Source organism: Fusarium tjaetaba (genome assembly GCF_013396195.1).
Source record: "Fusarium tjaetaba strain NRRL 66243 chromosome Unknown NRRL66243_c0000061, whole genome shotgun sequence".
NCBI lineage: Eukaryota > Fungi > Ascomycota > Sordariomycetes > Hypocreales > Nectriaceae > Fusarium > Fusarium tjaetaba.
In genome coordinates, this window is record NW_023501257.1 from 1 (window position 1) to 15,570 (window position 15,570).

The window sequence follows — 15,570 nt, forward strand, 5'->3', positions numbered from 1 at the left end:
AAGTATACTCTTCTTTTAAGAAGGTATAGTGTTATTTTAAGAAAGTATAGTGTTCTTTGGGCTTAACTTACAGAGCGGGCGACTTGGTAACTGTATTTAGTATTTGCCAGGGCTGGGCAACTGGGTGTGAGGGCAGTGTTGGGCCATGGGCGGCGGTTGTTGACCCAGCAGATAACCGTATATTGGATGACGAATGCCAGGGTCTCCTTTTTTTCAATTAACAGCAGGGCGGACAATGAAGCCAGTGATCTCGTTGCAGAATGCCTTGGAGAATATTACTAAGCTCTCCCTCTCTCCCTAGTACTCTAAGCTAATAGGAGAATAACAGGAATCAGATAGGAGATATCTTAAAGACCTAAAGACAGATTTTAAATAACTTTAAAAGGTAAGCCTATATTATTCCTTTATTCTTCCTGGCGCCTTTAATCATGTTAACCACGGCTTGGCTGTGCTCTGACTCCTGCTATATCCTGTCCATAGCATCTTCATGGGCCTGTGACTAAGTATCTCCAGTAACTTAGATAAGTTAACTAATAAGCTGGTCAATGTTCTCATGTTAATAGGGTCTGGTGTTCTCCGAGAGGCGTTTGGCGGCTTCACGTAAAGTCAAGGTCCCCTGAACATCGTTGTTCGCTGGGCGCCCACGAACCTTGACTCAGGGGGGATTCAAGGCGCTTGGGGCTGGACCTTTCCTGGGTGGCATGTTGTGTACGTGTCTAGCATTGCTTTGTGGGGTGAAACAAGTTTGTCATGGTGCTTACAGTAGCTCAGATGTGTTGTAGAACTTCTTGTGGGGCTTTAGCGATGGGTTTTGGTATCCAGGGTAAAGACTGTGAGGCTCTTTGACTCTACGAACCTCTAGGTAGTGCCGGCACAGGCTGTATGAACGTTACACAATACGACGTGACTTGAGCTGACCCCACTGACTTCCTCCATTACAGGAAGCCAGAGCCAAGCTTTGCAGTTGACGGGATGTTGGCTGGACAAGAATACGAGGACCCACAATCCATGACAACGAGCCGCCATGCCTTGCCCCTGGTTCAGCATTGTATCAAGATGCCTGAACTATGTGACCGGTCTGTACAGAGCACGTTTCGATTGGTACTGTATTCTGGACGCATTCACAAGGGTCGCCTTCATAGACCTCAAGTTTGACTACAGTTGCGAATGGACCGTTTGCTGCAGCGATGAAGGCGAAATCTGCTCTTGTTACTATCTTGTCACCATCAACCAAGATAAGATTGTAATATGGATTGCTGGAAGTGCCGCCTTGGGCCGCCCGGTCACTTCAGTAAACTGTGGTGGCCAGGGAATGAGAATCTCGGGATGTAACACGCTCGCTAGTCACCGACTCGATATCCTTGGTTCAGGGGTACTTCAAAGGCGAAAGGTCAGTCTCTCTGCTTGGGATGCTAGATATGTACCGTGAGATGAGGCCCTATATTCAGGGCTGAATGCATTCAACAGTTCAGCACTTTTCTTCAAAGCGCAAGGCCAACAGAGACAAGAAGATGGGAAAGGCAGGGTGGACATCGAGTTCGAGTCCATGAACAAGTCCAGCTTTCTCATTGACGAGGTTTCATCGCATCAGACTGACAGCGCCACGTTGGATTGTGTGCAGTTCCGAATTGTATAAAGCTGTTGCGTAGGGGAATAAGACGGTCTTCCTCCTGAAGCAGATGAAGGCCATCCACAGCTCCATGCTCAGCACAACCCGCGAAGCAACCCAGCATCAACATATTTGCAACAACGCCTCAACTGCCATCAAGTCCCTTTAATGCCGTAATACAACCTCAAAATTCATCCACACCGAGCGACAGTAGTGCCACATCACAACGGACGATACCTTCAGCGGCTTTCGAACGAGACAAGATGATACTCCTGAAGCGGATGAAGGCCTTCTATGCTGATTGCCCGCAAAGAGGTGGCACTGGCAGTTGAGTAGAGGTCATTCCTGTTCTCATCATTTGATTGTCGCACTTATAGACTTGAAGATGTCGCCTCACCTCTTCTTAAAGCCCTGGGAGTGTAGCCGTGTTGGGAGAATCCCTGCCGCTGGAATACTAGAAAGTGATCCGGGCTGGAGCAATGAGGGCTTACATGAAGATGGAGGGAAGTAATTAGACTGTAATGAAAGACAGCCCGTTAAATGTAGTCAATCTCCAAGTGAGGATGTGATTCTTTCCGGTATTCTTGTGCGTGGTTGATGACAGGGGAAATAAAATGATTACAGGGGAGTTAGTGGATAAGAGGCCTGAAAGTGAGGGTGCGGCGGGTATACTATTCCTGATGGGGGGTGGGAAACTATCCTCATTGGCTCTTCTTTAAGCCCATTCCTGATGGGGGGTGGGAAACTATCCTCATTGGCTCTTCTTTACCCCATCCCTGAGGGGGGGTGGGAAATCACCCTCATTGGCTCTTTTCTAAACGTAACTTGGACATCAAATGGAGGTCTCGTTCAGCAGCCCTCACATGACAGAGTATTATAGCTCAATGGCAACGTCTGTCAATGATAAATGGAATCAAATTCGGTCTCAACATACAAGGTTTCTCTCCGAAGCTTCAATCACAAATCAACAGTCGACTACCGGTGCCTTCGCCAAAGACAAGTTCAGTGCCGTCTGCATATGAATCTTCAACATCAACAACTAGTCACCCGGCTGCCCATGCCTAGCTCGAGACTTCAATTTGACAGACAGCGAGCAATCTTCACTGGTTCATGGACAGCAAGATCTTGTCAACCTTGAGGGCGGCTTATTCTGAATTAAACTCCTTCATTACATGCTTCCACTCACGCCCTGGCTACCAAACAGTGACAAGTCTCGTTCGCTTCAGTTGACAAGTGTCCCATATGTCCACATTTCTACAAGGCATCTGCTGGATTCCTTCATTTGTGTGATGCCTTGCTGAAATCACTGCTCTGTGGCTGAGCGAACCAAGCCTCTTATCTCACAGCCTTTCAGTCTGCTGTTTCTGCAGCTGGATCCCGCCTGATTGCGCTATCAGTCGTTGCGGACACCTGCCTGCTCCTTGGGTTTGCTGTCGGTTTCAGACTGTTCAGGTTCAAGTTTGGCGCTATGAGAATCTTGGACCATCCGTCTCGCGAGTCTCCAGCCTGGCCTTCAGGTCATCGATAAGATGGGCCTGCTCTGTCGTGACCTCTTTCAAGTACGCAATAGTGCGGGCCTGTTCTGTCGTGGCATCCCTCAAAGCTGTAATAGCAAAGACCTGCTCCATTTTGAGGTTGTTGATTTGGCGTTGTAGATCCCGGGTGTTGTCGTCGAGCTTCTTGCGTAGATCAGCATTTTCTTGGCGTAGATGTCTGATACCGTCCGTAGCTCGTCCCTGGCCGGAAATGGCTTCAGTTGGGGCGTGAAATCCTGGTCGAACGGAAGGTTCCCGCTGAGCATGCTCTCGAGACTGAGAGACAGCCTCATTGTATGTCGGAGGCAGGTCGATATGAGCCGTACCGTGCTGATCCGTTTCCAAACCGCGATTGACGTGGCTGACGCGACTAGGTTCCCTGTGACGATCATCCTGGTCTTCAGGCGAGCTGGGGGGGTGGAGATCTACTGGGGCAAGATTCCTGCACGGTATGATGGCTGGGCTAGGGCCCTGTCTCGTGGGTTGTCGATCAGAAGCCATAGTTGAGTCTTGGGGTCGGAAAGCTGCCCTGTTGGGGCCTGGACGGGAAGGGTGGTCATGGCTGTTACGCGCATATGGCATATGGCGAGAGTCTTGACGACGACGACGAGTACGGTTCGCGCTGGATGACGAGGGTTGACTGTGGCCAAGTTGGCTGGCAGGTTCTGAGTTGCCGATCTGCTGGCTCATGTTGAAAGATGTTCTTGACGTATTAGCTTCCACAAGATCAATAGTTGAGTCGTTGGGTTTCAGTACCTACTAGAAAGTGAGTGTGGTGGTTAAGGATGAGCGAAGAGATGGAGACTAGAGCATCACGCCAAAATATGACCTTAGGTGGCCCAAGCTCAGCTTGCTTTGTTAGCGATCCACTCACAGGACTTCTTGGAACAGAACGAGTTGTTCACTTCATCAAAAGAGACAAGTATATGTTCGGTAAATTGTGTACTCCCGCATTGCTTGTGAAGTGTATCTACCATCTGGCTACAAAGAAGACCCAGGCCCTCTATTCATCTGACTAGATCAGCTTCGTTCAGTTCTCACGCTATATAATACAAGGCTCGGCAACTGAAAGCCCCTGGCTCTATTGACAGGCGCTATCTCTCACGTCTTGTCATTGCGCAACTACAAAATCAACAACAACACAAGATGAGCGACGCGCGAAGCAGCGAGAGACGCGCCCCGAGCCGTCATGAGGATGAGCCTCCTGCCAAGAGGAAAGGTCGGCCAAGAAAGGCAGACCAGACTTCGCAAGGTCCCTCAACTGCCATGAACCGGGTGCAAGCCAGGAGATTGGTCAAAAAGTATCCGGCTCTGAAAAAGACGGGCGACGATGTGGACGCGTTTTACCGCGAAATCATCTCGTGGCGCGTTGATTCTGGCTGGGATGCCGAAGATGATGAGGCGATTGATGCTCAATGGGAGCGGTGTGGTCAAAGGGCCAATTCCATGGGGGGGTTCAAAAAGTCACAACATTCTGCGCTGTTGACAATGTTCAAGGTATGCCTTAGACTGTTCAAGTCAACACCAATCCAGATCTTGTCTCCATACCATAGCCTTCGGTACTACCCAGTATCAAACAACGGCTGCGGAAACAGATGGATCTACAACAAGACATTCTGTGACGACTTCACGGCCCTCATGGTACATCCATTCTGGGAGTCAGACACAGATCTCTTTGCCACGGCCCTGCAATGGACAGTCATCTGTCGCCTCGGCGATGACCGTCTATGGACTGGCCGACTGAACAAGCCTTGTCCAGCTCTTGACTACGTGTACAGCGAAGTTGAGCGCTGCGATGAGGCCCAAGTCAGCTTACCCTGCTCGTATCATGAAATGCATGTATCGGAAAGGGATCGTATTTTGGAGCGCGGAGAGTCACCTGGTGAGTGGTCAGATCTATTCTTCCAAATCGGTGATCTCGCCTCTAAACAAACTGAAGCCAAGCCTAAAGAAGACTTTCTGAGCATGCTTGGCCTTCCGGTCTTACCAGTCTCGATCCGCGATTTGAGTCTTCTTACGGCTGCCCTAGATTCCACAGAACTCGGGCCTCAGTGGAACTACAGCGTCAAAGAGGCTTCCCAAGCTTGGAAGGCGGAGAAATCAGGTGCTGAGTTGCCCGCAATGAAGGACCTCCCACTTGTCTATGAGATTGCTTGGAAGAGCGTTTTTAGACATGTGAGAGTCGTCAATCGAACCAGTGAGTCAGACTCTTCATTACCGTCCAGGGATGATGAAGACATTGCCTCGCAGGACTCGGTTCATACTCGTGATGGTGAAGACAACGAGTCTGAGCCAGAAATAGCTCATCAACCCCGAGGGCTTCGTCGTCGTCAAATTGTCGAGGATGATTCCGAGAGGGAAGATGAGTTTATTCCTCAACCGCCCGAGCGCAACGACGAGGATGACTTTACGGGTGATGACTTGGAAGACGATTTCGGTTTCGACATGCCTCCCGAGGAATCCCCACAGAGTACTTCCAGATTGAATGTGCTTCGTTCGCGTGGCCCTGTTCTCTCTTCACTGCGATCCCCGAGGCGTCGTGCACCCTCGGTGTATCCATCTTTCCAGGAAGAGGAAATGGCTTCAGAGATCAGATCGCTGAAGCAAGAAAATGCCAAGCTGTACAAACTCGTACTGGATGGCCAGAAAGAGCAAAGGGATTTCATGCTCAATGTGAAGACGCAGCTCGATAGTGTGCAGTCTGAATTGAGTGAGCTGCGTAAAGCCAAGGAGGCGCCCACTCGAGATGATAATGTGCAGGGACAGGAGGAAAGCCCCAGTCCTCCCCAAGTCACCGCCACAGTCTCTGATATCGCTCCCCAAAGCCCTGATCTGGGCACCACCCCTCGACGATGTTAAATTGTCGGAAGAGGTGGCCGATGATCAACCCATGGAGGAGCACAATGGAATGTGGTGCAAGACCAACTCGATCGACGATGTGAATCTGTTGATTGAAATGATTCAGCGGGAGCATGGAAACACCGAATTCTTCATTTGCCTCGATCGCTGCGACGAGTCTAAGCTGAACGAACTCCGGAACTCTGGGCGTGCGGTTGAACGAACCTTAAGCCAGGACTACTAAGGTTTCATCGTCTATGGAGATGGGATAGGGACAGAGAGAGGATGGCACCCACAGCCGCAAATAGAATCAATGACTACATTTAAGCTTGATTGAATCAATATTTAATTCGGGACGTTCGTTCGCCTTGGCAGATGACTGACAGTGCCAACTTCATAACATTTACAAAAAGCAGTAGAATTCGTTATATAGTAAGGCAGTCTAACAAAAGTTTCGACCTTTAGCCAATTCAGGATTGCAAATCAACATATCATAGTACGCTTCAATATTCAGCTTTCACTATTAATGTGGCCCGCTTAATAGGATAGCCCAAAGATAAGACTAAGGAGCACTAATCCACTGCATGTCGAGAGGTGGTTACCACTACGTACCGTCGCTGTAGCAGCATCTACAACAGATAATTGCGCGGACGTGCCCCTCTAAGACATTCGATAACCTCATCTTGGTACCGAATTTTAGCCTCTAGCAACTTGTTCTCTGTCTCCACGATCTGTCTCCCCCGCTCTATAAAGGCTTTTGCAGCTTTAAGCCTCTTAAACTCCCCAGTAAGCTCGTTCGTTATAGTCTTTACCTTTTCCAGCTCTGCATTCAAGGAGCTTTTCCCAGGTCAAACAGTTCTAGACGTGGTTTTCTTCATGTTTACTGAGCTTTTTGAGTGACGTTGGAGGGAGGGGAAGCATTTTCGCGTTACAGTGGATTTAGTGGTCGAGGTGCCTAAAGGTACAGTGGGAACGCCAAGGTATTGTGAGACACGAGACCCAAGATGGCTGCACAGGAGAAGAAAGGCCCAGGACCCACACCACCATCAGGTGCATGTCTCCCCTACGCATCCCTTCGGCGGCTCAGGCCCCGCTCTGAACTGAAGTGCTAACTGAATCTGCTAACCGCCTGCCAACAGCCTAGGCTGCTTATAAACATGATCATTGTGATACGAAAAATAACGAATACAATTGACCAAGATGAAATCGTTTGCAACTTTTGCCCTTCGCCGCCTCAGTCTTTCAGCGTCGATTTCCTAGCTTCTTAAGGCGTTCATCATTTGTTGCAGTGTGAACCACCGTCTCATCCAGTCCTTTAAGAGGCCATGTAAGTGCTGGCATACAGCGCCCACTCAAGTCTGTCCCAAGCGACGGTCTCTACCAACATTCCCCGCTTCTCGGACCTCGTCACTGAACATATCATAGTTGACAACGCTGTTCCCGAAACACTTTACAGCGGCAACATTCAATCGCCACTAGGCTGGGGCCGACCTCGGTGACATGGTTTGACAATTACATTGCAATTCCCAGGATGCGAGTGTTCCGTCTTGCGTACTGTGTAAGTGGTGATCCACAAGTACAACTGGAACATCACTAGGCACGACATGGCTTTGCGGTAGCGTCTTGTGGATGCATTACTTTGATCGTCGTAACCCGCGGACATGTTTTAAGCTGGAAAGCGACCAATGATAGGGCATGTACTGTCTCAATTGGGCAAACGACTCAACGCTAAAGAGTACAGGGTTTAGTCCCTGTCGATGTGACTGTACCCTAGATATTCACTTTTATATCTGCAGTTATGCCTCTAAATCATAGAAAACTACAATTGACAATAGCCTTGACATCTCTCGAGTGGACATTGACATTCATTCATTATTTGCAAGCTTAGGAATGAATCAATTGGCAATTGAGGGCGCTGACGGACAGGGGTTGAACGAGAGCGGCATTATCTTTTTCAGAGCAGATGGCCGACGCTGGGGATAATTGTCTTGATCCCAGGCTTTTGAGCAGACGGACTTCCTTCAAAAGGCGGCAAACTTTTGTGCAATTTATATGTGTTGCAAGACACTGAGAGAGGAAAGATATACAGAGGTCGTACGGTGGAAATGTTGAAATTATACAGGATGTTTATCCCAGGAGCAGCTTTTTACATCGCGGGAGCAATCGGGATAGTGGGCCGGTTAGCGCGGCATCGGTATCTAGGTACTGTACTCCGTAGGCGGCTGCAACGTCCAGCTCGGCTTTTGGTGACTGATAGCTAAGCGAATCAATCGTGCTAAACCCACATTTTTCCCTTCCACTCCGTAATTGTCATCTGCTCACCCTCTGCCTTCAACCTTTCACGACTGAAACCATTCAACCTTTCTCCAGACCAAGCGAAATCGTAAGTTCACCGGAAGTTTATGGAATAGCTGCTGACATCATAATCAGCCAGTCGCGATGGCTTCTCGTGAAGTCAAAGAGCGCGCCCTCCTCGACCGTATCGAGGAGCTTGAAGCAGAACTACGAGAGATGAAAGCCCGCTATGCGGCCCTCGAGACCAAAGCGAGAGGCGATGCCAAGAAGCTTGCCGACATCGCATCCATCATTCAAAACGGATTGCCTGGAAATTGTGGCGCCAGCGATGCAGACACCGGGCGTCTAGAGTCCTCGGCCGTTGCGAGCGCGCATTTGGACGATGATGGAGAATCTGAGGCTACCACTTTTCCCATTGTACAAATGCCTGATGGCTATGAGGAAGTGGCCTCAAAAACTATTAGCGCGCGACTCATGGACATCGACAGTGATGAGATTTGGGAGGCCTCAACCACTTCCGGCGCAGGAACGGATGATAACGAGGATGAGCCCAAGGGTACTGCAAACTAGGTCGGGGATAGTCAAATAAGGACGGCACACATCCTGGAGTTGGGTGGAATATGATGATCAAAGGAGACAATCTCACGGCAAAGTCTAGGAGCCCTTAATATCACACGTGCCCATGCTCAGCAAATTCCTTTGTTATTCCATGACACTATGGTGACTCTGGATAACCTCCATCTCAGACGTATTACATCTTGAAATTATCCTGGGTACCTCATATACCCCATCCCAGCGACACTCTGGGGTACTTGGATGAAATTAGTAGCCCGCCCCTTTCCTGGCGTAAGCCTATGTGGCTCAGATTAGTGTAATCTTGACGCCTCCGCCAAAGGAACTTGATCGTACGGTATTCTTCTTGGGAGGTAACGCGCGTACATTGGGGGGGCACCAATCTCTCCTCCGGTTATGTCGACTGACCCGAGGGGCTCCAGCGATCTCAGTGCTATTACAGGCGAGACCATGCTTCGAGACTTTACTTTAGGTTCCTGAGCTATTCCAGCCGAAAGGACACCCTCAGTCAGATGTTTGTCTTTCCCCGGTGATCCTCATCAGCACGATCCTTTCCCCATCAGACTCTGCATCCCACGACAACTATCAAGATCAGCCCATTCAATCCCCAGCGTCTACGCCTATCCTTAACCGTTGACTCGGACTCACACCGGCGCGAGCTTTGTCTCAGGATACAAGCATACTGCAAGAAAGAAATGGAATCGTCACTAGCAATGACCCAATCTCCCCCACAAGCGCAATAGAGGTCGGCTTCCGAGAGTGGTGCGGGACCATGTCGTTGGATCAACGTTGATTCACGTTTCCCAATTGGGACAGGTTACTGGTCACTATTGGACAGGTTTTTAAGCATAAAACCTTGTTTGCGTGTTGGCAGGTGTCCACGCTGAAGCACCTTCCTCGGCCATGTCGTTCCAGTGTTGACCTTGCGGTCTCCAGAGTTTCGGACGATTCAGACCATGGCGACAGGACAGAGGGATGAGACACTGGCAATGGGAGATAAGACAATATCGCTGTTGTCAACTTGTATATGTAAACCAGGCAGGTCAAAGGGTTCATGGGTCAGAGAAGAAGGTTGAGCTTAACCCTGTGGCTGTTGAACAGGCACCGCAAACGTCTTGAGCATTACACGGTTGAATCGGCACGAAGACAATCGTTTCCGGATCAGGAAAGGCATATCTACTCGGACAATGGGACTTAGGACTGATGCAGCTCAATGAAGGAGGAAATCGGGACTCATTATTGCTCAAGCGTTTCAAAACCTTTCGCGCTTGCATCCCTCGGATGGCCTCCGTCGCCATGCAGGCTGACTCGGTTAAATATCGGCATTTTACGTTGAGGCTCAGGTTAAGGCCCGCTCCACCGAAATCAGTAGCCATCTTGGTCGGCCACCCCAGTCACCGGATCCTCCACAACAGCAAGCCATGGACTATGCTACCAGAACAGGCTTCTATCGGTACATATTTCTAATGACAACTTCGCCATCTCCAAGATTATCCCAGCGTTCCACGCTCGACGCCACGCGACCAAGATTTCTGCGGTCTTTGTTCTCGTGGAACTGGCCAGCCAAGCGAGTCAACAGCCTTAGAGAATTCAGCCTCTGAGGGCATCGTGGCGGCACAATGAAAGAATCAGTCTTCACCCGTTAGACTCTGCTTTTTACGATTACAATCAAACCGAGCGGTAGCAGTACCATGTCGCACGTCTTGCGTCACCGTCTCAGGCCAGGAAATCCGCAGCAGGGAAGGGATCTTGGGCCTCAGGAGGTGTGTGAAGATGATTGGAACTTGCCTACTGGACTGAAATTGACACGGCTTTCGATATGTAGGCGATATCGCGTGAAACCTGCACACTCGCCATCACAAAGCCAAGGATCGTCACCTCTCCCCAATACCCTCTCTATTATTGAGACCACCCCAAGATCAACTCAACTTCGACCCAACATAGAAGCTGCTGCTTTCCGACATCGCCGAGTCAATGGGAATCCTCCGATTGTAACGTCAGTATACACAAATCTCGGAGTAGAGACGACAGGGTTCTTCGTGGCGTGCATCACCTTGCTGCCACAGAGACACCCTCCACCGCGTCACAAGGCAGTTATCATTACAGTTTCGTGGACACCTGTCCGGCTGGTGATGGTCCGCTCCCACTTCCATCACAGCAAGATCACTCTGGTGCGACTCACCAAACTCGCAAGAGCTCCGTCACCATGGCACCGGCAACAGAGAGACAAGATGTATGGAAGCCGATGTTTTGAGACGGTCGATCGGATATCTGAGAGGCACGACGGATAACTCGCAGGTGGAGATCTCATCAATAAGGTGTCACTAGACTGACTCGCGATGAGCGCTGTCCATTGGGGCTACGAAGAACACACGTCACAACCATCAAACACACAGGCTTTCATCCCTCGGGCAATGGATCGAAGAATGCGGCTGTGCTGAAAGAGGTGCTGATGTTTGGAGGTGCCGTGCAATCCCTGCTGCCAGATTCTTGTCGATTTACGAAACCATCCTCAACACAAGCTCAACAAATCTCTTACTTTCGATCATCCCAGCCTACATGAACGATACTTTCATCTACGGATGCATGTATTGAGTCTCCCTGGAAAGTATAATCTCCTCATTTCCCTGACCTCCGAGCCATTTTGCGCTTCCTTCGATTTCGCTTCTGGTAAACCCACCACTGATGTCCACCAGCACGATCTCCATACTCCGAAACCATGCCCTCGACATTTCTTCCATCTCATCCTCTCGCACCCCCTTTAGCGGTCGACCGTTCATCTCGCTTGTATAGATTCCGGATGCTGTCGCTTGAGCGGGATCGGACTTCCCCCTTCTGTTTCGCTTGGGTGCTCCAGAGTTGCGGCTTGGGCTCTTGAGCATTGCCAGAAGTTTTGACCATAAATCTCGAATCCAAAGGTGAATGCGCTGGCAAGCAAGCACCATCATGGGTAATGTGCTCCAGGACCAACTGATTTCCTTTCCTAACTGTATGCACAGTGCTTGATCCTTGGCTCGAGATCTACGGACATCTGGAGTGCCTCAGCTTTGTACATTTCTTTTCATCGGAAGTAGTCTCTGGGTCGAGACGGTATTTTTCATACTGCCTCGACTTTCACGAACATTCGATTAATATTTACTCTACCCTCAATGTACCCGGCAATGCCACACAAGGACGTGGCATCGATTGGATCAAAGATAGCAACCCTCAAATCCCATCAGCGTTTCAGCCCATTTACGAAAACAAAATATTGATATGATGCCCATCCGATACACTTTCCCAACTACCGCAAAAACGGAAGCACATCTCGTTCTTGATCCAGACAGCTCACAACTCCACCGCCAAACCACAGTCAGGACCCGTTTGGGGCCTCCCATACTCAGCTTTGGACCCCAGTCCCAGAGTGGCTGCGGTATCCTCGGCCCAATTGCAGAGTTCTCGTCGGTCTCAGTCTTTCTCAAGATCTCGGCGAACATGGATTGCCTCTTTACGACAATTGGTCCTGGGCATGCCGAGGTTGCAGCATTCTGTCGAATTCACAAGAACTTGCTTTTCCTGAGTCGAGTCCTTCAAGCCTCCGAAGTTGAGTTACTGCAGTGGCCAAAAAGCTTTTGAGCTGTCAAGACGTAATCGCCAGGCGATCGCCATCGAGACAGTTACTACCATTGGCCGAGATTACAGCGACCGCGGCATGAGGACTCACTGTCCCCCATCGGTGAGATTGATGAACGTCGTCCTGTTCATGTAGCTAATACCAATTACCTCAAGCAGATTCCTTGCTATCGCCTCCGCAAATTCCCATACCGACGCAACGACCGATGGACCCCCGAGCCTCATCACGACGAGCAACAAAGAATGCCCCAGGGCTATAAAGGTCACGAAACGAAGGGCCGGATTGCTGGCAAGACAGTTTTTCCAGATGTTCGGGGATACCAAGGCTCTAGATCACTCATCCCTAGACTTGTCGGGTGAATTTGGTGCCCTCTACCTAGTCTGGCTCTGGATTGTCTGCTTCGGGTTGTTTCCCGCCAAGTGGTACGACTGCTGAGTAACAGGAAACAATACACCATATCACAAGCCTCACTCAGATGACCTACCCTGTCTTATCACGATATTCTAAGCTTCATTTGCTGTTTGTGTAGCTCAATATGTATCTATATTTTGGTAGTAATATCAACTCAGACTATATTGCAGCCTTCAGCTACAACCCCCTCAACACACAATTCTTAGTCCACCTGAACTCCTATCTTACAAGTGCCTCTTTACAAGCAACTGGAAACTTCAATAACGAGTGCATACAAGCGGATAACGAACAAAGACCACCTTGGCGTCCTTTGAAGGCCGAAACAAGCTTGTGTGCTGCCGGCGTACCCCTGAATATAAAGTGACAGTGTGCAGTTGTTTCGGATGTATGAAACATGTCAACCGAGACCGCGCCTTGCCTTTCGACAAACGTGTCCGACGTGGCTCGCTTATTGGGACTTGGTTCGTGATCTGGTTCAGTGCATAGTCGTCCTGGTCCCCTCGACCGGCAGCTCAGTTGTTTGATGGAGGGTTCCTTCTGATCACACCGGGTTCTCAGAGTCTCGAAAGGCGGAGGTCCCTACTCTTACTCGTATTTGCTCAATGGTGTACTGTTTGAGATAATCGTGACCCTCTTGAAACTGTTGCGACGGTGCCTTGCGCCCATGATGCCCCGTCAATCCTTGGGCGAAAACACTGGTATGCCGGATGCCGATTGGTCTTCAAGAAGAGACGGCCAACTTGGCCTTTGGCTTCTTTGTCACTCGTCACGTCTCCCGTCATTATCATCTCCTTGTCTTTTCAAGCGAACGTTCGAGGAATGTCAGGTTTTGGTCGATGGCCCGAGATGGCTCACTACAGCTGGAGAGTGGCCGCAGGAGGGCTTCACCTCGCCTAGCGTCGGGTCCAGCAGGTGGTGCATTTGATCGACAGTTGTGCTGCGCTTTGAATGAGACGTAAGGGAATTTTAGGGTCATGAAGTGGTTGTCGGGCGGAGGTACAAGAGCGGAATTGGTCTGTGAATGAAGTTCCAGGGGGGGTTTTGAGAATGTGTTGGCTTCTTTCTTGAAGTCGGTTGTGATTGTGACCTGCTGATGCTAGAGACAGTCGAAATGAACTATGCCTGTCAAGAACCTCGTAGCCCAAAGCGCTTGAGGCGCTTTGTAACTTGGCGAATGTAAATCGGCATAGATATCCTACTTGATACATGACATCCGTCACACCATGACTACCAAGGCTCGTGCTGATTGCTTAGTGGCGCCAGAAAACGCGTGCAGTTATCTCTGGGAGTCTTTCAGAAGGCGACATTATTGCGCTGGTCGGCATTGGAGGCATCTGATCGATTTTGATAAATATTGCTGTGCAAAATTTCAATCCCGATCTACCTGTATCTATCTCTAAGATATCATGGTGCTTTGATGAATTTCAAACAACAGTCTTGCTCATTGAACCATGTTTGATCTAATAGTGTTTTGTCCGGGTTTGGAGTCAAAGTGAGCATTTTGCGCCAAATCGTCAATACGGCAGCTAGGAATACAAACTCTATATCAAAAGCCTCAGAATAAATCGGTAAATTCAATGAGACTATTTACCCAACCGATATCGCGTTTCGTCAGTGAGGAAATGTCTTTTTTGTTAATGATATAATGTCAGAGGTGTGAGCTTTTCTACCCTGTATCCCCTAAATTGTGGAGACTCTCCACTTCCCCAGATTCGTTTGTTTTGACCCACATGGTTCTCACGCGTCAGCCATCGTCAAGGCACGCTTGCAACTGTCTTTGTTCAAGATGCGTCGCCTCTCAACTCTGCACATTGTCCTCCAAACAGCAGTCATCGAGGAGCTTTCTTGGCAGGGTTCTCCAGACCTTGCTGCTCTTGTCATCCTCATCTTCAATCTGATGGTCCGATATTTTGACCGTCGATACACAAACTTCGCAAATCTCTGCTGGTCTCTTCGCCTTCCAAGCCCTTTATTCTCTTCAATCAACACTACCACTACCGCTATCATGCCTTATAAGAGTGTTATTTTGAGTTGATAGTTCCCACAGCTGATGGCTCACATCACACACGCTGTCATGCCTTCCAACGAGAGCAACTTCACCACCACCCCACCCACGGTGGTAGCTTTGCCGGCGTGGCCAGCGATGGTTCCGTCGTCCACGAGTTTGCGATGCGCGCTATGCAGCAGTCGGGCGCTACTTCTGTTGTCCAGCTGTCTACCCAGGGTCCTGGTAAGTCGAACCATCTGTCCTATAGAGATATCATACTAATAGAGTTTCAAAGGCAGTGATCATCCCACTGTTGTCACTGGTGTCCTCAACCGGATAGCAGGGGTCACACCGTTCATCGCACCAACAAGGCCGACCCTGCCTTGCTCTTCATACACAAGACTCTCATTGCTGTATCCGGCCGTCGCCACTGGTGTCCTCGACCGGGATGGCAGGGGTCGCACCGTCCATCGCACCAACGAGGCCGCCATGGTCTAGGGTCCGTCGACATCCTCGGGATCAAGATCACACGACCAAAATCTCCGTCCAAGTCAGCCGGATACTGTTGCTCTTACAGCAGTGATGGCGAGGCATTGCTAGAATTTCAGCTGGTACAATATCGCTACTTTCGCATTCGTGTCATTGCGAGGCCTACAAGAAATGTCTTCGATAAATTGGAGGATATTTCAAGACATGTTGCAAGAACCGT

The 15,570-nt window shown here is 49.7% G+C and overlaps 4 protein-coding genes across 4 annotated transcripts; 3 read left to right on the forward strand and 1 right to left on the reverse strand.

The window, feature by feature from the left end:
• Window positions 1-3,075: 3,075 nt before the first annotated feature.
• Window positions 3,076-3,834, reverse strand: FTJAE_3043 (uncharacterized protein; the record flags this gene model as incomplete). Its single annotated transcript, XM_037349299.1, has 1 exon — window positions 3,076-3,834. One exon carries the CDS (start codon window positions 3,832-3,834, stop codon window positions 3,076-3,078), a length of 759 nt encoding a protein of 252 aa, XP_037209830.1.
• Window positions 3,835-4,290: 456 nt separating this feature from the next.
• Window positions 4,291-6,003, forward strand: FTJAE_3044 (uncharacterized protein; the record flags this gene model as incomplete). Its single annotated transcript, XM_037349300.1, has 1 exon — window positions 4,291-6,003. The coding sequence occupies one exon, from the start codon at window positions 4,291-4,293 to the stop codon at window positions 6,001-6,003; it is 1,713 nt and encodes a 570-aa protein (XP_037209831.1).
• A 2,418-nt stretch (window positions 6,004-8,421) lies between these two features.
• Window positions 8,422-8,847, forward strand: FTJAE_3045 (uncharacterized protein; the record flags this gene model as incomplete). The annotated part of the gene is made up of 1 exon (XM_037349301.1): window positions 8,422-8,847. One exon carries the CDS (start codon window positions 8,422-8,424, stop codon window positions 8,845-8,847), a length of 426 nt encoding a protein of 141 aa, XP_037209832.1.
• A 5,813-nt stretch (window positions 8,848-14,660) lies between these two features.
• Window positions 14,661-15,359, forward strand: FTJAE_3046 (uncharacterized protein; the record flags this gene model as incomplete). The annotated part of the gene is made up of 3 exons (XM_037349302.1): window positions 14,661-14,904; window positions 14,964-15,104; window positions 15,157-15,359. 3 exons carry the CDS (start codon window positions 14,661-14,663, stop codon window positions 15,357-15,359), a joined length of 588 nt encoding a protein of 195 aa, XP_037209833.1.
• Window positions 15,360-15,570: the final 211 nt, after the last annotated feature.